This window comes from Syngnathoides biaculeatus, chromosome 15, assembly GCF_019802595.1.
Source record: "Syngnathoides biaculeatus isolate LvHL_M chromosome 15, ASM1980259v1, whole genome shotgun sequence".
Classification (NCBI taxonomy): Eukaryota; Metazoa; Chordata; class Actinopteri; order Syngnathiformes; family Syngnathidae; genus Syngnathoides; species Syngnathoides biaculeatus.
The window spans coordinates 3,750,364-3,775,331 of record NC_084654.1 but is presented as its reverse complement, the minus strand read 5'-3'; the positions used below and the strand labels follow the sequence as shown (position 1 = coordinate 3,775,331).

The 24,968-nt window shown below is 41.7% G+C and overlaps 1 protein-coding gene and 1 long non-coding RNA gene across 6 annotated transcripts in view; one reads left to right on the top strand and one right to left on the bottom strand.

The window, feature by feature from the left end:
• gphna (gephyrin a) overlaps window positions 1-24,968 on the top strand; it is a 119,883-nt gene that overhangs the window by 57,355 nt on the left and 37,560 nt on the right. For all 3 annotated transcript variants that reach the window (XR_009798299.1, XM_061842772.1, XM_061842773.1), the window contains exons 8-17: window positions 3,241-3,342; window positions 11,466-11,603; window positions 12,408-12,450; window positions 12,532-12,669; window positions 16,994-17,086; window positions 17,277-17,332; window positions 21,292-21,411; window positions 21,490-21,548; window positions 21,639-21,792; window positions 21,871-21,992. Coding sequence is in view for 2 of the 3 variants with exons in the window: in XM_061842772.1 (XP_061698756.1) it covers window positions 3,241-3,342; window positions 11,466-11,603; window positions 12,408-12,450; window positions 12,532-12,669; window positions 16,994-17,086; window positions 17,277-17,332; window positions 21,292-21,411; window positions 21,490-21,548; window positions 21,639-21,792; window positions 21,871-21,992 (1,025 nt within the window). In the remaining variant the exon portion in view is untranslated. The remainder of the gene's footprint in view (window positions 1-3,240; window positions 3,343-11,465; window positions 11,604-12,407; window positions 12,451-12,531; window positions 12,670-16,993; window positions 17,087-17,276; window positions 17,333-21,291; window positions 21,412-21,489; window positions 21,549-21,638; window positions 21,793-21,870; window positions 21,993-24,968) is intronic.
• Window positions 11,483-16,980, bottom strand: LOC133512834 (uncharacterized). 3 transcript variants are annotated; one of them, XR_009798301.1, is made up of 7 exons: window positions 16,348-16,980; window positions 16,107-16,245; window positions 13,851-13,932; window positions 13,612-13,744; window positions 13,343-13,515; window positions 13,196-13,256; window positions 11,483-11,598 (listed from the first exon to the last, which is right to left on the bottom strand). It is a non-coding gene; the product is annotated as an uncharacterized LOC133512834 (long non-coding RNA). The 3 variants fall into 3 exon arrangements; XR_009798302.1 differs by having other exon boundaries at window positions 16,107-16,534; window positions 16,626-16,980; XR_009798300.1 differs by having other exon boundaries at window positions 16,107-16,980.

Genomic DNA, 24,968 nt, shown 5'->3' with positions numbered 1-24,968 from the left:
GTTGTCAGCGCCTCCTCAGTTCTGTAGCTTCAAAATAATTTTCACCCCCTTGGCTGGCATTATGAACTTGATGGATTCCTTCCGCTTGAGAATCGCACACATTCTGTCACTATGAGATGAACCCTTTTAAGAGCAGGGTGAGGGGGGTTGGGTAAGGTAGCCTAGGAGGAGTGAGTGTGGCCAAGCAGCAGCACACGGGTAGAGAGTTCGGTGTGTGGTGACGAAGTGTGGAATAGAAAGCGACTAAAACCCAGTGGTGTCTCCTTTTTCTCATCGTCCGAGAGCATGACAATATCGTTGACGTAGAATGATCAGAACTCTTTGCCAAGTTTCTCACTCGTACACCCTGTTCATGTTTTTCAATTATTTCACGTTTTAATTCAATCAACATCATCCTCTTCTTCTTCTTCTCACCGCTTTCCTTACCACTTGCTTTCTTGGGACAAATTGTTGAAAATCTACTTGTACTATATGCAAAATAGGCAGTATAGTGGTGCAACTGGTTAGAGCATTGGCCTCCCAGTTCTGAGGATTTGGGTTCAATTCCCAATCCTGCTTGTGTGCAGTTTGTTCTCCCCATGCATGTGTGGATTTTCTCTCGGCACTATGGTTTCCTCCCACATCCCCAAAACATGCATTAATTGGAGACTCCATGTGCCCTGCGATTGGCTGGCAACCAGTTCAAGCTGTACAATGCCTCCTGCCCTATAACAGCTGGAATAGGCTACAGCACTCCCACGACTCTTGTTTGGATATGTGGCCCAGGAAATGGATGGATGGATAAATGGAGAATAACAAAACACAAGCACAGTTGTACAGAGATGCTATGGAGCCGAGGTGCACACATTGGAAACCCCAAGTTAAAACTGTGTGTTTCATCATCCTAATGATTGCTGCGCCATCTCCTGGTAATCCTTTGTATGTCAAATTGTGGCTCGCAAGACAGCAAAAAATTGTCACGGCTGCGGGTCGTATCTCGGAATTCTCATATGTAAAGTTACTTGTGTGTCAACGTACCACTGTACTTCCAAATATGCTATCCATCCATTTTCTTTTCCGCTTGTCCTCATGAGGGTCATGGGGAGTGCTGGAGCCTATCCCAGCTGTCAATGGGCAGGAGGCAGGATACACCCTGAAGTGGTTGCCAGCTAATCGCAGGGCACATCGAGACAAACAGCCGCACTCACAATCACACCTATAGGCATTTTAGTTTAAATTTTGCCCGGAGGAAACCCACGCAGGGAGGTGGGAGAACGTGCAAACTCCACACTCCAGGAATGAATCTGAGACCTCAGAACTGTGAGGCCAACACTTTCAAGCTGCTCCACCAGTTCTGAGGCCAACACTTTCAAGCTGCTCCACCGTGCCGTCTTGCATTAATTACTACTGTCAATTTAAAATTGAAGTTGGCCAACCAATAAATTTTATCTAAAAAACTTTTTTTTTTTTAAACTATTTGGGGGGGGGACTCTTAATGATCAACTCTTCCAATGTAAGGTCCTTTCTGGGGGGGAGGGGTTGGGGATACTATGTAATTGTTTTACAAACTATTCCACAAGTAAAATTGTTCAATCCTAATAACTGACAAGTGTCCAATCAATGTTGCATGTTTTTGGGATGTGGGAGGAAACCAGAGTGCCCGGAGAAAACCCACACCGCCACGGGGAGAACATGCAAACTCCAGACAGGCGGGTCCTGGATTGAACCCAGGATCTCAGAATTGTGAGGCCAATGCTTTACCAGCTGACCCACCATGCCGCCCTAAATGTGCTATTGACATAGAATTTTCACCAAATGTTGTGAACAACCCGGGTAATCCCTACATACTGTACAAAGAAAGTAGTACATATAAGATGAGAAATTTTGTGTAAAAATGTGGAATACTAGATTAACTCATAATGAAAGGAAGGTTCAAAAGGTCATGGAAGACAGCACAACAACTGAAATCTATCATTAATCAAATAGCAATCCAGACCTTGGTCAGTTTAAATGATTATTAGCTGGTTCAGTCCGAATTGATGGCCTCCAAAAAATGCCCAGGTGTGAGTCAAGACACATCCCATCATGGGTAAGACCGGATAGCTTTCAAGAGCATCGCAAACTAATTTTAGCCAAACATAATGATGGTATTGGTTAATGGTGCATATCTAAGATTCTGAATGTTCTAGTGAGCACAGTTGAGGCCATATGTAAGTGGAAAACAAACAAACCTACACCCCAGTCTGTCTGGTGGACATCCAGGCCACCCAAGGCAAGGAGCCAGGATGAGGATTTCGGGAGGTCTGCTCGGACGCCAAGAACCAGGGTCCCTACGGGGCGTCTCAGGTGGACATCCACGAGGGGGTCGAGGGGTTCCAATGGCACAGCAGGAACCAAACATTAGTAGGTGACAGCTGAGGACAAAGCCCCGCCGAGGCGTGGTGAAGAGCCAGCGGCTGCTGACGATGGTAGAGGGCCGCCAAAGCCTGAGCAAGAGGCACTCACAATTTACAAGCGCGAGCACCCTGGCATGCATCCGTGCTCACAAATCTGCAGTCGAGTACGAAAAATCATGCGCACAAAATTTGTTACGAGTAGAAAAAATGGATATTGAAAGATGTCAATTATTTTGTGTAGTCTTGACATTAATTTACGTATTTATTTTATAAACGTTGTTCACTAAACAAGCCTGGTCCAAAACAACCAGTATTCACCCGGAAAGAGGAAATGCAAGTTAGCCATACTGAGCATGTACGGAAGTTAGGCCAAAAGCGCATGTTCAGAGCTGCTTCACGTACAGCAAGCGCATTTACGTCAAAAAGACATCAACATAATGAGCCATGTCAACGGAAATTCTGTTACACCAGGGGTGCTCATTGCGTTGATTGCGAGTTAGTGTGACAGCCTGCACCCCCCCCCCCAAAAAAAAAAAAAGTCATCAGATCCACCACGTCGATTGATTCAGGTGTGGCCAATACGCACACAAAGGCACGTTCTAGCAAGCTGGCCCCCTATGTACGGCAGTCCCGCGATGCGTGCTTCCCACCCCCCTCCCACACACACACACACTCTCACAACTATACATCACAATTACCGATAGTAATGTTTGTTTAACTGTTCAACCACTTAATGTTCAAGTTCCAAGGTGTCCAATGTACATGGGATAATTTTGTGTCAATATGCCCATATCATGTCATTCACCTTTTCACCTTTCAACATGTGTCCATGTGTGACCTGTGCATGCATTTTCGTTTCCATCAGACAAACCAAGCTGTTGTCATGGCTAAGGGGGGTCCATATGTGACTGGTAACAGTGCAGCCCCTTCCACTCATTTCACCTGCTCCTGTTCCCATGACAAGCAGGTGAGACATCCTCAAACTCCTTTCCTTTTCTTTTATTGATCAGCTCATTATGTCTGTCTGTCTGTCAGAACCAGCCGGTTCATAATTGAATTCACATTATTCTTGACAATATTATTGGGAGAATACAACAGTTGACACAAAACAGCAAGTATTATACTTCTGCGTAGAACCAACTTGAGACTGCAAGGATATGTGCATGTTTAGTTGTAAATTTTTACATTTCTAGGGAGTTATGGTTATTATAATGTTTTGTAAGGAATTATTAAGGTATCCATCCATCAACCACTTATGAAGGGTCAGGACAGGTCCTGACTGTTGTCTGTGTCTATGGACCAAAACAGGAGTTCAGAGTACCCACCATTTTTTATGGTCAGCACGGATTGTCCATAATGAACACCATGTTCAAGCATTAGGGTGTCCACACATGTACTTGGCACCGGGATAAACTAGGTTGCAGTTGGATCATCGAATTTGTGGTCGTATCATCGTTCTTGTGGCCGCATGTCTTGGACACTTGGGTGAAGTGAGGGGCACAGCTGTCAACTGATCAGCACCTGGGGGTGAGTTGGCTCTGATTGCGAGGAAAATTCAAGGCCAATGTAGCAGGACCAAACGTATCGTGAGGGTCTGGTGGGAACATCTGGTTTCAACTCCCACCTCCAACAGAACTTTGTTCATGTTCCGGGGGAGGCAGCGAACGTTGAGTCTAAGTGGACAATGTTCTACACTTTCATTGCTGAGGCAGCCAACTGGAGCTGTGGCCATAATGTTGTTGGTGCTTTTCGTGGCGGTAATCCCCGGACCCATTGATAGAAACCAATGGTGAGTGATGCCGTCAAGCTCAAGAAGGAGTCCTATCAGGCCTTTTTTGGCCTTTTTTTTGGAGCTGATGGATACCACCTGGCCATGTGGAATGCAATTTTTGTGGTCGCTGAGGCAAAAACTCAAGCATGATAGGAGTTTGGTGAGGCCATGGAGAAAGACTTCAGGATGACTGAGGAAATTCTGGTCCATCTTCTGGCATTTAAGGAGGGTGATGCAGTGCACCATCAACACTGTATAGTAAGGATTGGGGCGCTGGTGACCTTGAGTAGGGATGTTGTGAGTCTGTGGGAAGAATACTTCGAAGAGCTCTTCAGTTCTACGAGCACGTCTTCCCATCAGTAAGCAAAGTGGGTTCTCTGAGGTGGGCTCTCTGCTCTCTGGGTTTGAGGCTACTCAGGTGGGTAAAAAGCTACTTGGTGGCAAGGCCCCAGTAGTGGATAAGATTTGCTCAGAGTTTCTAAAAGCTCTGGATATTGTGGGGCTGTCCTGGTTGACAATCCTCTGCAACATCAGGTGGACATCAGGGACAGTGCCTCTGGATTGGCAGACTAGGGTGATTTCGCCTGTTTTTAAGAAGGGGGACCGCAGAGTGTGTCCCAACTACAGGGGATCACCGTCCTCACCCTCCCTGGTATCCATTCATCAGGCCATTATCTCCAACTGTCACTGTAGTGGTTCACAGCTGAGTGTGAAGCAGCTGGGATGAGACTCAGCACCTCCAAATCTGAGACGATTGTCCTCAGTCGAAAAAGAGTGGCATGGCCTTTCCAGGTCGGTGATTTGATCCTGCATAAAGTTGAGGAGTTCAAGTATCTTGGGGTCTTGTTTATGAATGAGGGAAGAATGGAACGAGAAATTGACAGGAGGATCGGTGCAGTGTCTGAAGTGATACAGACTTTGCCATCGGTCGGTTGTGGTTTAAAAAAGGAGCTTAGATGAAAGGCGTAGCTCTCAATTTCCCCTTCGATCTGTGTTGCTACCTTCACCTATGGTCATGTGCTGTGGGTCGTGAGCAAAAGAACAAGATCCCGGATATAAGTGGCCAAAATGATTTCCTCCACAGGGTGTCAGAGCTCTCTCTTAGAGAGAAGGTATCATCTGGGAGGATGTCAGAGTAGAATCGCTGCTCCGCCAAAACATTTAGAGGAGCCAATTGATGTAGCTGGGCATCTGATTCGGATGACTCCTGGACGCCTCCCTGGTGTGGTGTTCTGGGCACATCCCACTTGAAAGAGACGCTTGGGACGACGACCCAGGACACGCTGGAGAGATTCATCTTTCTGTTGGCCTGGGAACATCTCAGGATCCCCTCAGAAGACCTGGATGAAGTGTCTGAGAGAGGGACGTCTGGGCATCCCTGTTAAAGCTACTGCCCCAGTGACCCGACCTCAGATAAGCGGTAGAAATTGTATTGATGAAGAGAGGTTTCCTCAGGGTTTGTACTATGTCAGTCAGTACACAAGTGAAGCGAATATGAACATCCCAAGGCATTTATCATATTTCTTGTGTAGAATGCCCACCCAAGTATCAGACGCACCCACAAAGTTTAACTCAAAATTTGTGAAAACCCTTCTCCCTATATACAGACACTTTCCAAAAAAATTGATGGATCATAGGTTTATTTTCATAAAAATAGTTCCTTTCTTAGATTATAGGTTCAGAGCCCACAATTTAAACAATTTGGAGTATTTCTTTATTTTTACATTATTTGGGCTTACAGTTAACAAAGCCCACTAATGTAGAATTCTATGAAGAAATCATCCTTTACTGACTGAGTTTTTTAGAAAAAAAGAAATTAGGGTCACATTCAATCAATCAAAATATAGTATTTTCAAAACGATATGTTAATTTTCAGTATTTGGTTGGGAATCCCTTTCCTTTAATCACTGCCTCGATGGGTCATGTCGTTGAGGTAAGCAAGTGCTGCTTGGGAGTTACGGAAGTGCAGATGTTCTTGATGCTTGCTGTCAGTTCTTTGTTTCTGCATCTGGTGTCCCTCATATCTGGTGTCCCTCTTGATCAGGGGTGCTCAATCGTGAGTCAGTTTTGGTCGCTCGCTTGACAGCATGCCAAAAAATTAAACAGCGTCAGCCTGATGTTATTTAAACATTTCGGCAGCACACGGAATTTTCTCTAACAACGACCTGCTGCTCAGCCACACACTCTCCTGCCTGTTTACCTTACACTCTTGAAGGGGTACACTCATAATTACAAATGTTACAGTACTTATGCAACCCATCAATGTGGTTTATAATGACAGCGGCCACCACCACTGCTTTATTTAGCAACAAAGTCTGGGCAATGTAGAGCTAAGACGAGCTAGACATGCTGCTTGTGTTTACGTTCGATAATGATGGCAAAAGTAAAATAAAGAAATGTTATTCCTTTAAGGTGCCATGAATGTCGGAGAATGTGAATAATAGAAGAAAAAGTGGTGAAACTGGATGAGATTTTCTCTTTTTTGAGTGAGAAAGGTCTGATCTCAAGCCAGAGAACAAAGTGCAGGATGAGATGTGTAATGTTAAAATTTCACCTTGGCACAGCCCGATCGAGGATGAAAGCACAGACAATACAGTGCACAAAAGCTAATTGTGTATTTTAAATATAGGAGGCAACATAACATTAACCTTAAAACAGTTTGGGAGCATCCCTTCAGCTTTCAACATGCATTTCTCAAGATATTTTGGAAATAATTATATTATTATTATTCTTATTAATAATAAATAGTAATAGTTTGACACCAAGAAAAAAAGACAGGGGTAACATTGTGGATTTAAAAAAAATAAATGAAACAAAATTGGAAGCGACCTGTCAAATTTAGAGTTCTTAGTGAGTTTGTTTAGCTCTGTATTTTTGTGTTGTTGTTTTTTTTTGGTTTGTTGACATTTTCATTGTAAGTTTGCAAAAACACAAACAAAATTGTTCTTAAAAATGTTCTGATTGGAATGTAAATGCTGTAATCTGAATCTTTTACTAAGCCATATAATTTAAATGACACTGATCTGACCCCAGTGCATACAGTGGAGAAAATAAGTATTTGAACACACAATGTATGATTTTCTTTTTTTAATGATATATTTGTGTGATACAGCTGCAAATAAGTATTTGAACACCTGAGAAAACCAATGTTAATATTTGGTACAGTAGCCTTTGTTTGCAATTACAGAGGTCAAACATTTCCTGTAGTTGTTCACCAGGTTTCCACACACTGCAGGAGGGATTTTGGCCTACTCCTCCACACAGATCTTCTCGAGATCAGACAGGTTTCTGGGCTGTCGCTGAGCAACACTGAGTTTCAGCTCCCTCCAAAGATTTTCTATTGGGTTTAGGTCTGGAGACTGGCTAGGCCACGCCGGAACCTTGATATGCTAATTACGAAGCCACTCCTTGGATTTTCTGGCTGTTTGCTTCGGGTCATTGTCATGTTGAAAGACCCAGCCACGACCCATTTTCAATGCTCTGACTGAGGGAAAGAGGTTGTTCCCCAGAATCTCACAATACATAACCGCTATCATCCTCTCCTATATACAGTGCAGTCGTCCTGTCCCATGTGCAGAAAAACACCCCCAAAGCATGATGCTACCATCTCCATGCTTCACAGTAGGGGTGGTGTTCTGGGATGGAACTCATCATTCATCTTCCTCCAAACACGGTTAGTGGAATTCTGACCAAAAAGTTCCATTTTGGTCTCATCTCACCACAAAACCTTCTCCCATGACTCCTCTATATCATCCAAATGGTCATTGGCAAACTTAAGACAGGCCTTTACATGTGCTGGTTTAAGCAGGGGAACCTTCTGTGCCATGCATGATTTCCAACCATGATGTGTTTGTGTTTTAACAACAGTCACCTTGGAAACGGTGGTACGAGCTCTTTTCATGTCATTGACCAAGTCCTGTCGTGTAGTCCTGGGCTGATTACTCACCTCTCTAAGGATCATTGAGACCCCACGAGGTGATATCTTACATGGGGCTCCACTCCAAATTGAGATTGAGAGTCATGTTTAGCTTCTTCCATTTTCTAATAATTGCTCCAACAGTGGACCTTTTTTCACAAAGCTGCTTGGCAATTTCTCCGTAGCCTTTCCTGCCGTGTGGAGTTGTACAATTTTGTCTCTGGTGTCTTTGGACAGCTCTTTGGTCTTGGCCATGTTACATGTTTGAGTCTTACTGAATGTATTGGGTGGACAGGTGTGTTTATGCAGCTAGCGACCTCACACAGGTGCATCTTATTCAGGAAAGTATATGGAGTGGAGGTGCACTTTTAAAGGCGGACTAACAGGTCTTTGAGGGTCAGAATTGTAGGTGATAGACAGGTGTTCAAATACCTATCTGCAGCTGTACTACACAAACAAATCGTTAAAAAAATCATACATTGTGATTTCTGGATTTTTCTTTTTAGATGGTCTCTCTTACAGTGGACATGCACCTACGATGAAAATTTCAGACCCCTCCAGGATTTCTAAGGGGGAGAACTTGCAATATAGCAGGGTGTTCAAATACTTATTTTCTTCACTGTACGTCTGATGTTGCTCACAGTGGCCAAAGGGAGCGCTCACGGGCTTAGTGTGTATGCTCAGACACGTAAAAAATTAGAGGGAACGTTGATGTCAGCCAATCATCCATCTTGTCGCTTGATTTAAGTGTGGCAGATACTTAGATCGCATGCACATAAAGGTGCGTCCCAGCAAGGTGGCCTTCAATTTATGGTCTCTTTTGCTTTCTCTTTACACCCACCACCCCATTCCCAGGGGGGATCATGAGAAGCTGACTGCTTGAAAAGTAGGTCTTGAGTAAAAATGTCTGGGTCCCCCAGCTCTTGATAATACCCCATAGATTTTCAATGAGTTTAGATTTTTTGAATTGGCACAGGCATCAAACCAGGTTTTGGTGCTGGAACATGGCATCTGCATGCATCTCCATACAGATTCTCAGCAAAAGAAGTCCTTTAAAACATTCTGGTAGTCTCTTGCAGTGACCTTGGATTTAAGAATGTAGAGTTGACCAACACGTGCACTAGACTTTGCCCCCCAAGTCATGGCTGGTGGAGGATATCTCACAGTGGACCTCAAGCAGCTTGGGTTCTGTTCTTCACCCATCCTCCTCCAACCCTTGGACATTCCCGAATGAAAGGCACACTTAATAAGCATACAGTCGCACACTCATTTGAAATCCAATTTCTCCATGCATGGTGAGTCAAATTGATTCCAAACAACTTGATTCTTGTCTCATCTGACAATCAACTTCTCACAATCATTCTCTGAATGATTCAGATGTTCATTGACAGACTTCAAGAAAACGAGCGAGAGGAAGACCAAAGAAAAGTTTGATGGATGTTGTGAGGGAGGACATGAGGACAGTGGGTGTTAGAGAGGTTGATACATGAGATAGGCTTAGATGGAAAAAGATGACATGCTGTGGCGACCCCTCACGGGACAAGCTGAAAGAAAAAGAAGAAGAAGATTGGCAGACTTCGGATGGCCCTTAGATGTGCCTTCTTGGGCAACTGAGCGGCAATGCAGGATTTTTATTATGGTATTATTGCATAATGGGCGGCTCGGTGGCGCAGCTGTAAAGCGTTGGCCTCACAATTCTGAAAACCAGTGTTCAATACTGGCCCTGCCTGTGTGGCATTTGCACGTTCTTCCAGTGCCTGTATGGGTTTTCTTGGGGCCCTCCAGTTTCCTCCTGCATTCCAAAAAGATGCATTAATTTGGCACTCTAAATTGGCCCTAGGTGTAATTGTGTGTGCCCTGCGATTGGCTGGCAACTAGTTCAGGGTGTACCCTGCCTCCTGCCCGTTGACAACTGGGATAGGCTCCACTACTCCCGCAACCCATGTGAGGATAAGTGGCTCAAAAAGTGGACGAACGGGCGGGCGGAGGGACGGACTTCCATCCGTCCGTGTATGCGTTAGGCCATAATCCACTGGGAGATGGTAGGTGAGATGCTGAGCTGGAGGAGCTTGGGGGAGAGGAGTTCAGGGATGGTGGTGTTTCACGCAGAACTGAAGTCCACGAACAGGATCCTCGCATAGGTTTTGTCGCTGTGGACATGTTCAAGAATCAAGTGCAGACCCATGTTGATGGCATCATATGCAGTCCTGTTTGCTCGATAGGCAAACTGCAATGGGTCCAGCTGGGGACCCGTGACGCTCGTGAGGTGGTCCAGCACAGGGCGTTCAAAGGACTTCATGACCACAGATGTCAAGGCAGCAGGCTTGTAGTCATTAAGACCTGAGACTGGTGCTTTTTTGGGACCAGTATGATGGTGGAGCATTTGAAGCAGGTTCAAATCTGCAGTAAAGGCTGTCCAGGTCATCAGCTAGCCCACTATTGTTGTCTACTGGGAGGGATTGTCGCTTGTAATTGGCGAGTGAGTGTAATGCTTGCTAGACTGATTTGTAGTCTTAGCGGCAATATGTTTTTCCAGTTTTTCTGCATAATCCCTCTTTACAATGTTAATTTCTTTAATCAGATCGTTTCTCGTCTGTTCGTTGAGGGCCCGAGCTCCACTATGATTTGTGACCTATTTCGCCTGGCGGAGTTGCCTGAGTCTGGCTGTAATGGCTTGTTTTGGGAAAAGTTTTTGTTGGGACACACACTCCCTCACAGAAGCTGCCATACAATATCAAACAATAACAATATCCGTGAATTCATCTCGGCTGCTCACTGAATTTTTCAAAGACGCTCCAATCTGTGCAGTCAAAGCAGCTTTGAAGTTGTAATTTTGCCTTGCTCGTTCACTTAATGATTCCCAAGACTTTTGGGAGAATATTGTCTGCACTGACGAGGTGACAGTTGGAAGGTGTGTATCCAGTTACATCTGCTGTTAATGTAGCACAGCATTGTAGAAAAAGAACATCCTACCAGCAGTAAAACATGGTTATGGGAGTGTGATGGTCTTGGACTCATTTTCTCCTTCAGAACCTGGAAAACTTACTATGATTGATAGAAGCATGAATTCTGCTCGGTAACAGAAAGGTAACAGCTCTACCATTTATTTGGTTTAGGTTGGCATTACATTTTCAAACAGAGCCAGGTAACTTTTGAATACTTTTTTTCTTCCTAATAAAATATTTTTTAAAAAGCATTCTAAATTAACTTGGGTTATATGTGTCTCATATTTTTATTTGTTTGAAGACCTTGAAAACTATAAATCTGTTACATTTTACTTGCTGTGTCATCAGTGTTTCTGTTCAATACTAGACTACATTTTTTGGTGCATATCAATATCCATCAAGGCCGGAGATTTTTAAGGAACACATGGGTAATCTAGATGTCTTTTCTTAATCTGTAGATTCCAGACTCTATCATTTCTCGAGGTGTTCAGGTGCTTCCTCGAGATTCTGCCTCTTTGAGCTCCACTCCTTCTGAATCACCACGGGCAACACAGGCGACCTCACGCCTTTCCACTGCATCGTGCCCAACCCCTAAGGTAGACAAAAGCATTCACTGTTTAACATGAATGTTGACACCGTAAAACTGAAGCTGGAATCAAGATCTTTCTTGCTTGTGGCAGAAAGAAGCTTTTATTTTTTAAGATGTAAAAAAGAAAAAGAAGCATTTCTTGCATTTTTACTCATATCTTGCTGTGCCTGGCCCCTTCATAGTTTTTCCAGTATATTTTCAAGCAAACAAAATATAAACAGATGTGCCTGATAAAGACAAATAATGTGAATTCTAAATGGGAAAAACATGCAGACATGGAAATTCTCCAAAGGTTGTAGTATTTAATTTGCCGTTTATTAGCTTATCACATGGATAGAAAGCATCTGCCTTCTATTTGAACTAGCTCACTATTGTTGTTTATCTGATGGTTCCTGCCTGAATTTTGAAAAAGGGGAAAGCATAAACCACTTTTCTTGATGTGTACTTGTTTTTTGTAAACATTGAGAATAAGATACTTGTGAAATGCAGTGGCTATTGCACAAGGTCTGAAAATACTTCACGATAATTTTGTTTAAATTAACCGTTTAAACCTAGTAATACCTCAGACGTTACAATAGATAGATTTCACTGGATTGTAAAAATCAAATCTGCAGGAAGGCTGTTCCTAGTATGACCAAAATCATCATGATGTTAAAATGTTTTTGAATATTTGTCCACTGTGAGTCAACCACTCCCAATTGTTAGTCACAGGGCAATATGTACAACTGTCCTGTAATCAAGTAGAGTTTAAATGTTTGTTACATGTGACCCAAACAATGGCTAAAACAGGAGAATAATTATCTGCACTCAGGTCCAGTCCCGATGTGGCAGTAATGAGAACATCCTGAGGGCCAGTAAGTAATTAACATATCAACCTTCTGCAAAACTACATTAATGTACAAAATGTAACCTTTATTGTGTGTGCGCTTATGCAGGCCACAGTGCAGTAGACATCAGCAAAGTGGCACGACGTCATCGGATGTCCCCATTTCCACTGACATCAATGGACAAAGCCTTCATCACTGTATTAGAGATGACTCCTATTCTGGGAATTGAAGTCATTAACTACAGAGGTCAGTCTCCACCATGTGTTTTGTGCATTTAGGGGGTCAGAAGTATATGATGTAAAATTGCAAAATGTGACCTAAAATTAGGGCTTTAGCAATTAATTTCTCAATTTCCATTGCAAAAATATGTGCTGCATGTTTTTAAGGTATACAGATAAATAAAACTTTTTTTTTTAATGAGAGGGCAGAACTCTCTCAAAACAAATATTGAACCAGTTATTTTTCACAACGTGAGGAAAGCACCTTGGGTTGACATGAGGAATTAAAACTGAGTGGCAGCAAGTCTGGACGGCAGAGTTAAACAGCTAGGCCCTGCTAAAAATATTCTATAGAACATTTCTAAAGAATCTCTATAGAAACATTCCATAGAAATGCAAATGTCTGCAAACAGCACACAAAATACTTTCAATTGTATTAATAATTGCAATATCATTTGAAAGTTAAAACAAGTACAAAATCTTAACCTGATTCTCAGCCGTATATTACTATTAAAAAAAAAACATTCTGTAAGAAATATATCATATCCAATTACCTCTTCTCCGTTTAATATTTTCCTTGAGGGTTACTCCTCCAACTTTCAACATTTGAAATTTCTGCAAATCAAAAGGAGAATGGCAAAATTAGGAGTTATTTTGTTGTTAAAATTAAACTCGACATCTTTTTATATACTTAAACATACCAGTTCTGCAGAAGCAGAAGGGTCCTCAGTCACCTTCTGTTCAAGGACAATGAAGTCGGCCGGATATTTTTTCTGTACAATGTTGATGTCCTCTTCTTGTGCTGCTGCCCTATGATCTTGATGCCTGACGGTGCTTATCTCAGTAAGCAGCATTAGCACTTGTTTTTGGAACCCTGAACAACAACACGCGCAGAATGCAAAAGCACAAATATGACAAAAAAGTTCTCAAGACAAGTTATTTATAGACATTTGCTTTACTTGCTTCTTACATGGCCCAACTCTCTTTGGAGGAATGGGTGAGACTCATGGTTGGTGGTGGATCGCTCGAAGTTGATGATAGATGTCTTGGTTTTCAATGTCTCAGGGTTCTTCATGTTGACGGTGAACCACCTGTTCCACTGCCTAAAATAGTATGAATAAAACAGAATATCATAGTAACCATTTTTTTATTGTTCTTTTTGGCCTAGATTTCTTCTTATAAAGTGCTTTGAACAGAACATGTATTTACTTTAATGGTCTTGCAGGGCAATTACAGGACTGGCATCACTTTCCGAATCCTCCATTTAAGGGTTTTCTGGAGGTTTTTGGAGCTGTAAAGAAAATAAACCACGACCTACAATATCACATCACTGACAAGTCGATAGATATAGTCATGACATCAATTCATTGAATTCCTGGACTCTTTGAAAAATTATCATTTTCATGAAAAATTAAAACAAAACATCCCAAATTATACATTTATATAAAAAAATACTATATCAATGAATGACACTTGATGCGCATGCAGTGAGAGATTTAAATGAGACATGCCAATTATGATTTCACCATGCACAACTGGGATAAATAACTTACTGGTCACTTTTACTATACCCGTCTTATTCTACCCCAAGGAAGTTGGACGGGTACCATAACCACTTGTTTTAGCTGAAAAAAGAACTGATGTTTTGGATTAATTATAAATGTAATCGGCACAGCCGGCACCCTTAATTAGACGCAATATATATCCTCAATGGTGGAGGCCAGTGTTTCAGGATATTTAAGATATATTTGGCTGAGTAGCAAGATTCCATCTACTAAAATTGCGTACCACTCTTAAGATGAAAATTTTTTTTCTTCTGAGGATTTGCCAAGGTAGCTTTACCTGCAAAATAGGTCAATATATTAATGTAAGTACCAAATTTTTCATTACACATGTTCTAGTCCAGTTCAGTTCAGGGTGTACCCTCCCTGCTGCCCATTGACAGCTGGGGTAGGCTCCAGCACTCCTGCGACCCTCGTGAGGACAAGCGCCCAAGAAAATGGATGGATGGAATTGAAAAAACTCTTATCATTGGCTGGCAGGTGACACATGCAAGCCTTGCCCCATAGAGAACAGTTGGAAATGTTAGTGTGGCTACCTCTGCAAACTTTAATAATCGAACTTGAAAAAAATGTCAGCTGTTTATTTTTGATGGTCATATTGGTACTCAAGATTGATTGGGTGGTTTTCACAGCCCGCATCTTTAAAACTGTGGAATACTGGTTCAAATCCAGATTTGGTCAGATGACTTCTCTTTGGTCTGTTGGCCAATTGGTTAATTGTGATTGAAGGTTTGTGAACATAGTGCCCTCTTCAAGACATTGACAGCTGGTTTCCGATTTTTCAAGAAGTAGGCTTTATAATAGTGGATAGTCTTACATGATGGACTTGCCCTATTTTTAAATCTCCATAGTCATGACAGTATTTATATATTGTAACAAATACTTGATGCATTTTATCATGTAACTTCAGCATGTGTATTAACTCTGATGTTGCTTGAAAATTGTTCTCCAGAAATTATTTTCTGTACAAATTCTATAGAAATTTGAGCTCAAACACTGCCACTTTGTGTTCTTCAAACATTTCTATAGAATTTCTACAGAAACATTTTGTTCTATAGAAATTCTATAGAAAGTCACAGCCGAAGTTCTGTAGAAGAGGTTGTTCTGTACAAATTCTATATAATTCTATAGATTTCTATAGTAATTCTATAGAATCTTTGTAGCAGGGGGCGATCGTTGACTGGTCAAGAGCAGAACTCTCAAATGTTAGGGGCAGTCTGCATTTTGTTTAGTGACTCGTTCCAGCCATAACACTGAAAAAAATTTCATTAGATGAATATGATGAAATGAATTCTGAAAAATAAATAAATAAATAAATCCTGCTTTGCGAGTGCTACTGTTGACTTGTTCTGAGCTTCAAAGCTGAAAGTTCTCTTTGCGTACATTGTCAACACATTATATGAATCATGATCATAGGCAGGAAAACAGAAAAGTTATCCTTAGCATGAAACTAGTAGCTAACTATCGTGACATGGACTTGCCAAACACCGAGGGAAGTGATTTGGTGACACAATACACTGACCAGTTACGTGTGGCTAGAACCGTGTTTTTGTGTAGTGACCAACCAATTAATTATTACATTACTGCACATATAGTGTGTGTTTTGTATAGATGTCTTCTCTTGCATGGTACTTATATTTCCAGTAGCTGGTTCCCGTCATAGACCAGTGCAATGACAATTGTGCAAAGGGAGGGAGCAGTTTAAGGTGACGAATCATGCTATAGTGTACAGAATACATTCTTAATACTAATACTGATTGACTGGCACAATGTCAAGGTGTGTAACGGCAAAAGGCAGAAAATTTTAGGTTCGCTGATCAACAATTTAATGACTTAATTGCCAGAGGGAAAAAACTTTTCGAATGAGTGCTCGTTTTGACTTGCATTGTTTGGTAGTGCTTACCCAACGGAAGGAGCTGGAAGAGTTGGTGGCCATGATGTGGAGGGTCCAAAAGGATCCTGCCCACTCCAGTGGAGGTCCACAGCGAGCAATGTCCAGCACCCTCTCCAAGAGCTCCAGAAAGGGTGGGGACTCTGATTTGCTGTTTGGTGCATAGGCACAAACAACAGTCAGGACTCATCCTCACACCCAAAGATGGAGGGAGGCTACCCTCTCATACACCAGGGTAATCAGATCAGACTACCAAGGTCCCTGCCTTCAGCCGCCACCTGGTCACTGCGCACCCGACCCCCTGGTCCCTCCCTCAGTTGTATAAGGGGGACCCACGTCGCCTGTTTGGGCTGTGCTCGGCTGGAACCCATGGGTACAGGCCTGGCCATGTGCTTGCCTTCAAATCCCACCTCCATGCTTGACTCAAATCAGGGGGTAACCTGCATCCGGGAAAGGGAAACCTTGGTCCTTTAATATTTATTATCATAAGGGTTCTATCATCCATCCTTTTTCTGATCCCTCACGTAGCACCTGTTTGCCATGGTTGACCCTACCAGGGGCTTAATGACCCAGACGACATAACTCCTATGATCGTTCGGACAGAAAAACTCTTCACCATGATGGCTCAGGAAGGGTTAGTTTTCTTATTGAAATCACGACTCTCTTCCCCTGAGTGAACACTCAAAAGTATCTGATGAGAAATTCTAACTTGTTTGATTTACGGCAGTTACCATTGTTGTAATATATGTTCAAAAAACTCAAGGCAATAGTGTGTCATTGGTTTGAATGCAATTCTAATGCTGGATGGGAGGAATTGCTTTAGAGTGTCCCTTTAATGTCTAACTGTATGCGATATGAGTTTTGTTGAAATGGTATGAGAATTTCATTATTCTTTCTAGATGGATTGGGTCGAGTGCTCGCTCAGGACATCTATGCCAAAGACAACCTTCCTCCATTTCCTGCTTCAGTTAAAGATGGCTATGCTGTAAGAGGTAGGCAGTGGGAAAATTTGATTAAAGCAGATGATTCTTGAAGTCAATCCTCACTACATGTGAGATTTTGTTTGTGTTTAGCATTTTGGAGTTAAGATTAGCATTTAAATCATCCTTTGAATTGCCATTCAAGAGAGATGCTACACTTTTCATGGTTAATTTAATTTATGTTGTTCCTGTTGTCCTTCAGCTGCTGATGGCCCAGGAGATCGCTTCATCATGGGAGAATCACAGGCTGGACAACAGGTCAGCCCTTATTCACTCTGTCATGAAACAGAATGGTCCAAATCAATTCAGTTATTTTCCATTGTCCAAAGCAGTGAAGACAACCAAAAATAATTATTGATAACCTATTGGAGTACCACCTGCAATGATCTAAAACCTAAAGGAAGGGATTGTGATGCTTTAAAAAAAAAAAATTTTGTCTTGAGTCAGATTTTATTGGGTGTGACTTGCCCTTATTTTGCCCAACTGCAGCCGTTGGAGAACAGTTACATTACCTAAATTCCGAACTGTTTTCTCTTCAATGTATGTGTGAACAGAATACTAAATTTATGTTGTAACAAGTGTTGTTACAGCTTTATATGTGCAAATCTCATACCTTTTGGGACATAGAAGAAGTCAGGGAAGCTCCTTTGTTGTTGTTAGTTTTTTTTTTTTTTTTTAACCATTAGCATTTCGAGTTCACAGACATTTAAAATGTCGATCAAAGTCAATAATTTGAGCAGTCAATGCATATCCTTTAGTCATTCTTGTCTGGCAAATCACTACTACCAAGTATTTAGTTCCCAGGCAGGAAAATAGTTACAGTACCACATGTGTGGAAACAAACAACATTCCAAGTTCTAAATCTAGGGCGGCCAATCAGGTGAGTAATTATCAGGCAATAAGTAGTCGTCCTATTTCATTTTAAAAAATAAATAAATAAAAATAGTCATAACAATGCAATTTATGAGTCACATAGAATTAAATGATGGAATGCTACCATTACGATTTGGGTTCAGACCAAAAGTGCAAATTATCTGGTGGAAAAGTAAAATCTTATTTTGACATGTAACGCACAGTCCGAGCTGTCTTTCCTGCTCTTAAAAAGACATCCAACACAATAAATCATAATATTCTTTTGTCCAACCCTTGAAAAGCTAACTTTTCCGGGAAAACTTTATCTTGCTTACATATGCTCACACAAATCCCAATTCCATTGATGTTGGGATATTGTCTAATTGTAAATAAATGCAGACCACAGTAATCCCTCGTTTTTCGCAGTTAATGGGGACCAGAACGCCCCGTGAAATGTGACAAACCGCGTAGTAGGACTTCCTCCTCACCCCACATACACACCCCAGGAATGTTTTTATATATGTGTAACTGGGTACCAGAATGATTAAAATATATGAAGAGCATTTATTATTTACAAATGAGACAAAGATAACAGTACACATATTTACCTAAGTCTTTAATTATAAAAACCTTTGTTGATCTTTCCTGCAATGGTCGCCTGCCCGTGGTCAGAAAACGCAGGCGAGACTCCTTGGTGGCACAAACAATAATGGTACGAATCCCCGGTTTGCGGCTCGGAAGGCTTTATTAGATCCTTCAAGCACTCAGAATCAACATGTCCTCTCTTAATCATTACTCCTCCGCGTTCGCCCTTACTAAACTTGTAAACTGTATACACTAGCAACTGCTCTCACTGCTCCACAGACCTGCGCAGTCAAAGCTTTAAGTTCACTCACCTGCAGCATTGCCACATGATGGTCGTAAACATGGTCCTTGAAGAAATGTGTGTCACCGTCCTCTTCCAAAAAATGGCCTTTTTCATCCATGTTAAATACCTGCACCCGCCATCCCTTACTGATGAGGTTAGGAAACTCGTCCTCCATGTAATGACGAGCAGCACCATACAGAGGCACGTTTCTGAGGCCGTACTTTTTTTTTTTTTTTAATTTTTCAATCCAGCTTTCGCTGGCCAAAAAGCCTCGTCGTAGAGGGGGTGAATCACAGTGCAGAGTCCAACAAGGATAAAAATTGCCCTGTCTGAAGCCCTGGAGGACATCCACAGTGCCCGTACCTTTTGCTGAACAAAGTGGGAATTCTTCCTGCTGGATCCCAAAAAGGATAAAAGTTCTCCCAAATAGGATCCCATTGCTCCCGCTGGATCCCTAAAAGGATAAAAGTCCACGTGGAGTCACCACCCCTTGGCCGCTGTAAAGGAAACCTTAGCTGGGGCACACCGTTGAGGTGATATTGCAACTACATAATCAATAAATGTTATCACTTGGAAAAAAAAGTAAAATATAACACTAAGATAGAGTACAAACGAGAGACCGTGAACAGCATAAACGGGACAATGCAGGGTAAAAAGGAAATGGGTGGGACATGGGAAGTTGCTGGGTTAGGCTTTGATGATGCGCAACCAATCAGCTCATGTGATAAAGCCACTCGTGCTCTCATTGGTTGATGTCGCACCAGGAACTAATCACTCCCATTGCATCAATGTGGCTTTCTGCAATATGGCATTCTGGCTGTATTTTTATTTTCTTCTAGCAAGGGAACCCTGTACAATGATTTGTGGAATTTTTAACCTATATTGAATTGATTACACTACAAAAATATTGACTGTAAACTCATTGTATATTTATTAAATATTACAAACCCAATTCAAATTAAGTTGGGCTGTTGTTAAACATGTAAAAAAAAAAATACAATGATTTGCAAATCATGTACAACCTGTTTGATGCATCATTGGACATACAAGCTGTTTAATGTTCAAACTAAAAATGTTTTTCTGGCTGTAATTGAGGGCTGCAACATGTTACAGAAAAGCTGGGACAGGGTCATGTTAACCAATATGTTAGATCACATTTTCTTTTAATCAGAATCATCTTTATTGGCCAAGTATGTAGAACACCCATTGAATTTTTTTCCAATATGCATTGTTCTCAAATGAGTGCAATGCATAACCGTCGGTCACACAGCCAAAAGTTCAATCCGTGGCTGCAACGCGCTTCCGTGTATGGTTGAAGCCTATCCCAGCGGTTTATTTTCTTTTTTCAAATACGCATTGGACTCAATTGAGAAAAATGCTAATTAAAAAAAACAACTTCTGTCATGGAGAAGTTTACTGAAGTTTAACGTGTGACCGCAACACACTTCATGTACGGAGGATCCGAGTCGCTGTCTATTTTTTTTTTTTTCCCCAATCATAGTTAATGAATGCAAGGCCGCAACACGCATTGTGTACTGAGGAGCCGACTCTGTCTTTTTTTTTTTCAATCATAGTTAATCAATGCAAGTGTGTGTAAAACTAGGGGTGATTTATTTAAATATTGGTATTTGTATTGAAAAAAATCTGGGTGGCTCCGTTGCTATGTGGGATTTATTTTTGATTAAGAATGGATCCAGCAAGGAAGTATTTGTATGCGTCTGGACTTTTCTACGCTTTCAAACACTTCTGTGTAAATCTTGACGACTTACTTACCAGATACATGTGTTAATCCAGTTGTCCAAGACAAGCGGAAGCGAATTAAGGGTCCAATTTCTTATCGGCGAAAACATCAGTTTGGGCATTAAATACGGGTCCTCTATGCAGAGTTTATCTCATTTTTCCACTTAGGGTCTTTATTTTCACCTTCTGAATGTCTGACGGTATTGGACAAGACTCTGGGCGTCGTGCTACAAGACATATTTCCGTGTCATCTCCAACCGATTTAGGATTGAGCAGTGCTTAGCTTGACCGGCAATATGGCGACGTAAACAAATGTCATGTGATTTTATGACGTAGGTGCACGAGCTCTATATTTTTGAGGGGAAAAAAGCAGATGAAAAACTAACTCTAAAATTGTAGTGAGAGATTAGCTCATTCCAAACACAACAAAGCATTGTACACACATTCTGTGGTCATCCCAAAGGTCTGTTTTGGTACACATTTGTATTACGGGACATGTTGCCAAAAAGCTACCAAAAGTGAAACATATATCGAGGGAGTTGTTGTAAAATTAAAATAAAGTAAAAAATGCTTGCTGTAATTACATATCTCTGAACTGCAGGAATAAATGACGAGTTAACCATAGACAGCTGCTCCCTCCTTTATATATTTTTATTTTTTAAGGAGTTAAATCTCAGTATAGATTCCTGCCTAGAGGCAGATTATGTACAGCAATTCAAAGTTGACAGTTCAAATATGAATCTGTACATCATTGCAGCCCACCCACACAGTGATGCCAGGCCAAGTGATGAGGGTGACAACCGGTGCTCCCATTCCTTGTGGTGCTGACGCAGTCGTCCAAGTGGAAGATACAGAGCTTTTGAGGGAGTCTGATGATGTAAGCAAAAAATAATAATCATAATTGTTGGGGATGCAAGTATGTCTTATCAAGAATATTATCGTTCGTCTGTTTCAGGGTACTGAAGAGTTAGAAGTGAGGATTATGGTGCAGGTGCGGCCTGGACAGGACATAAGGTTTAAAAAAAAAAAGAAAACACACACAAACAGGTATTTCAGAAATTCACCTCTAATAGAAGTCATTGTCATCATTTGTTGTCTGTTCAGGCCAATAGGTCATGACATCAGGCGAGGAGAGTGTGTTTTAGCCAAAGGAACACATATGGGCCCATCAGAAATTGGTCTGTTGGCTACTGTGGGTGTGATTGATGTCAGTGTGCACAAGTTCCCAGTGGTGGCTGTCATGTCAACTGGAAATGAGGTGTCTGGACACAGATACACATAGGAGTGTTCCTACCATTTTTTTAAAATAAACTCATTGATTGTATTTGCATTCAAGCTGTTAAATCCAGAGGATGACCTCCACCCGGGGAAGATCAGAGACTCCAACCGCTCGACTCTGCTAGCGACCATCCAGGAACATGGATACCCCACCATCAACCTGGGCATTGTTGGAGACAAGTAAAAATATTTTGTCCATCCCTCCATTTTCTGTAACACTTATCCTCACTAGGTTTGTGGGCATGTTAGAGCCTATGCTAGCTACCTTCGGGCTAGAGACAGGGTACACCCTGAACTGGTCACCAGCCAATCGCAGGCTACAAATAATCAAGCAAACAAACACTAAAGTTTATATCGACAGACTTTGCAGATTCCTCAATTAACCTATCATGCATGTTTTGGGGATGTGGGAGGAAGCCAGAGTACAGCAGAGCAAACCCACTCAGGCATGGGGAGAACATGCAAACTCCACACAGACGAGCGAGGATTTCATCTAGAGTCTGCTCCATGGTCCACTGGAGTTTCAAAGCTTTGGATATGGCTGAATGATAGATTTTTTTCCTAAATTTCTTTGGATCTTGCCATGATGCATTTCTTTTTGAGAGCTTGCAACCTACTTTGACTGGTACTATTCAAAGGGGAAGCCTGGTCGTTTGGATTAACAATGTATCCGATAGGTTATGTCATATGTACTGTACCTTGAAAATTTGAGGTTTATCCTCTAACATTTGATAGTGTTTTGAGAAGATTTTTATCGACAATTACAAATTTTCACGAGCACCGCCATTTTGACAAGTCACATGACCTATGTGCACGGATGTGACGTATTACGTGCGCCATCAAAGAAATCTTCGCCGGTTTGTAGTGTCTTCACATGCGGGACCACCACGATCGGACGCTGTAAAATATCTTACTGTGTCGTGAAATTTTGCCATAATTCGGATAGAAATTATCCGTGGAATGTTCAGTGGCATGTTCTGTCCAGTAAGAAAAAGAATCATTTCAGGACCGGAAACAGGAGTGTCCCGGAGAAAACCTACACAGGCATGGGGAGAACATCTCCACAAAAATCGAGCCACGGTCCTCAGAACTGTAAGGCCAACGCTTAACCAGTTGAGGTACCGTGCCCCTTGAGGCAGTCTAGACTGTTTTCGACCACGTGACTACATCCGGGGCACCTGGCCGTGTTGGATGAGTTAACTCTACTGACAGGCTGTTCACTCTAATACTTTTGCATATATACCAGAGTTACACAAATGTTCGTACGACTGTTAAAATGACGCATGATGGCTAAAAAGACTGGAAAGTTATCGGTGCTTATTAGATGTTATTTCAAGAAATTGTTATGACAAGAAGTGTGCTTTAATCGACAATATCGACCCATATGCCTTGGAGAAACACAAATGGAGCACACAATTGTGGGCGTTGGTAACCTATTCAGACACAGTCGACTTTAACCTCTTCTCGACAAGCGCTTATATCGTGGACCAATAATTACAAAGGTGTGGAGGCCTACAACCAATTCATCAATGGCTGGGTTCGCCATGCGGCGGTATCCATTGTAAGAAATGTGTCTCCCCACACTGCTAAGGTTAGTTTACCGCACAATGCAATTTAAAAATGTACTAAGTGATTATAGTCAGCGTTGTGTTAAATTATGTTGACTATTTCAACGAAAGAGGTGGAGATTATTTTCATTTTTCTCAGAGAGAGAGAGAGAGAGAGAGAGAGAGAGAGAGAGAGAGAGAGAGAGAGAGAAAGAGAGAGAGAGAGAGAGGGTGAGATTTGACCGGGACGAGTCCGAAGTGGAGCCCGCACCTTTTTCTCCACTTCCACAGCTATATTTTTAACTCAACTCAAGAAACAGCTAGCGATGCGATAACTCGTTTTTGGAAATTTATTATCATGAAACAGAAAATACAGATTTTGGAACATGCATTGTATTCACACACGAGCATTGTGCTTGGCTGCTAGACAGCCACAGTTGTCGCCGTTTGGTTGCTAACTGCTACGTTTTCTTGCACTGGTTCTTGATCACAGCTGGCAGTCGAAAGAAAGACGCTTTACAACGCCCGTTTGAGCAACCGATAACATAGCAGAGCGCCCCCATTCATACGCCTTTCTAAAATGATTCCTAGGTATTTACGTGTGTTTACGTGACTCCACCAAACCAAGATGGTGTCTGCGTTCTAAATCAGAAGGTGTGTGACATCAGTCGAAAACGGTCTATAAACTTCCACCAACCCAAAGATCATTTCATTATCACTTCGACCCCGGCCACCCTGTTGGCTAAATCAACCTTTCCCACAATATAAGGCCTACCTTTCACTGATGGGTTCTACCATCCTTCATGGCCACGAGTGCTGTCCTTAGTGCAGTCCTCCGCTGGCTGGCCTGAACACACTCCAAAATTGATAGGATGAATGAATGGTGTGTCCCGCATGTCCGCCTCCGCGTAGCCAGACTCGAGTCATTCCCGTCCAAAGAACCATCCGAATATTCAACATTATTTACAGCCAAAGGTTCAAATCTGTATGGACGTATTCCTCCGTCTTCTCCATCAACCGATACTGCTATTTCTTCATCAGATGAGGATAAATCCAAAAAATCAATTGTGTCCCAACGTAAGCGAGCCTTTGTTGGGGCACGTAATACGTCACATCAGCACATGTAGGTCATGTGATTTGCCAAAATGGCGCCGCCCATGAAAATTCATAATTGCTGATAAAATTCTTCTCAAAACACCATTAAATGATAGAGGTTTGACTTCAAATTTTAAAGGTACAGTATATATGACATGACCTATCGGATATTATTTAATTAACAGAAATATTTGCCTAGTCCTTACAATACCTCTCTTCTTCTCAGCTACCCTGAGATCAACCAAAATCATTTAAAAACAGAAATGTTGTCCCCATTATGACCTTAAATAATAATCATTTAGAAAGTTTTTTTTTAACTTGGGTTATCCATGTGAGATATTTTCATTAGATTTTTTTTTAAATGGTTAAGTGTGATAAATATGCAAATAATATCATAAATAAGGAAGGGGCAATTACTTTTTCAAAGCATTGTACAATATATACACCATCATCCATATCTTTCCAAATGCTTCTCGTTTGAAACATGACATATCTCATTGATTCCTCTATTAAT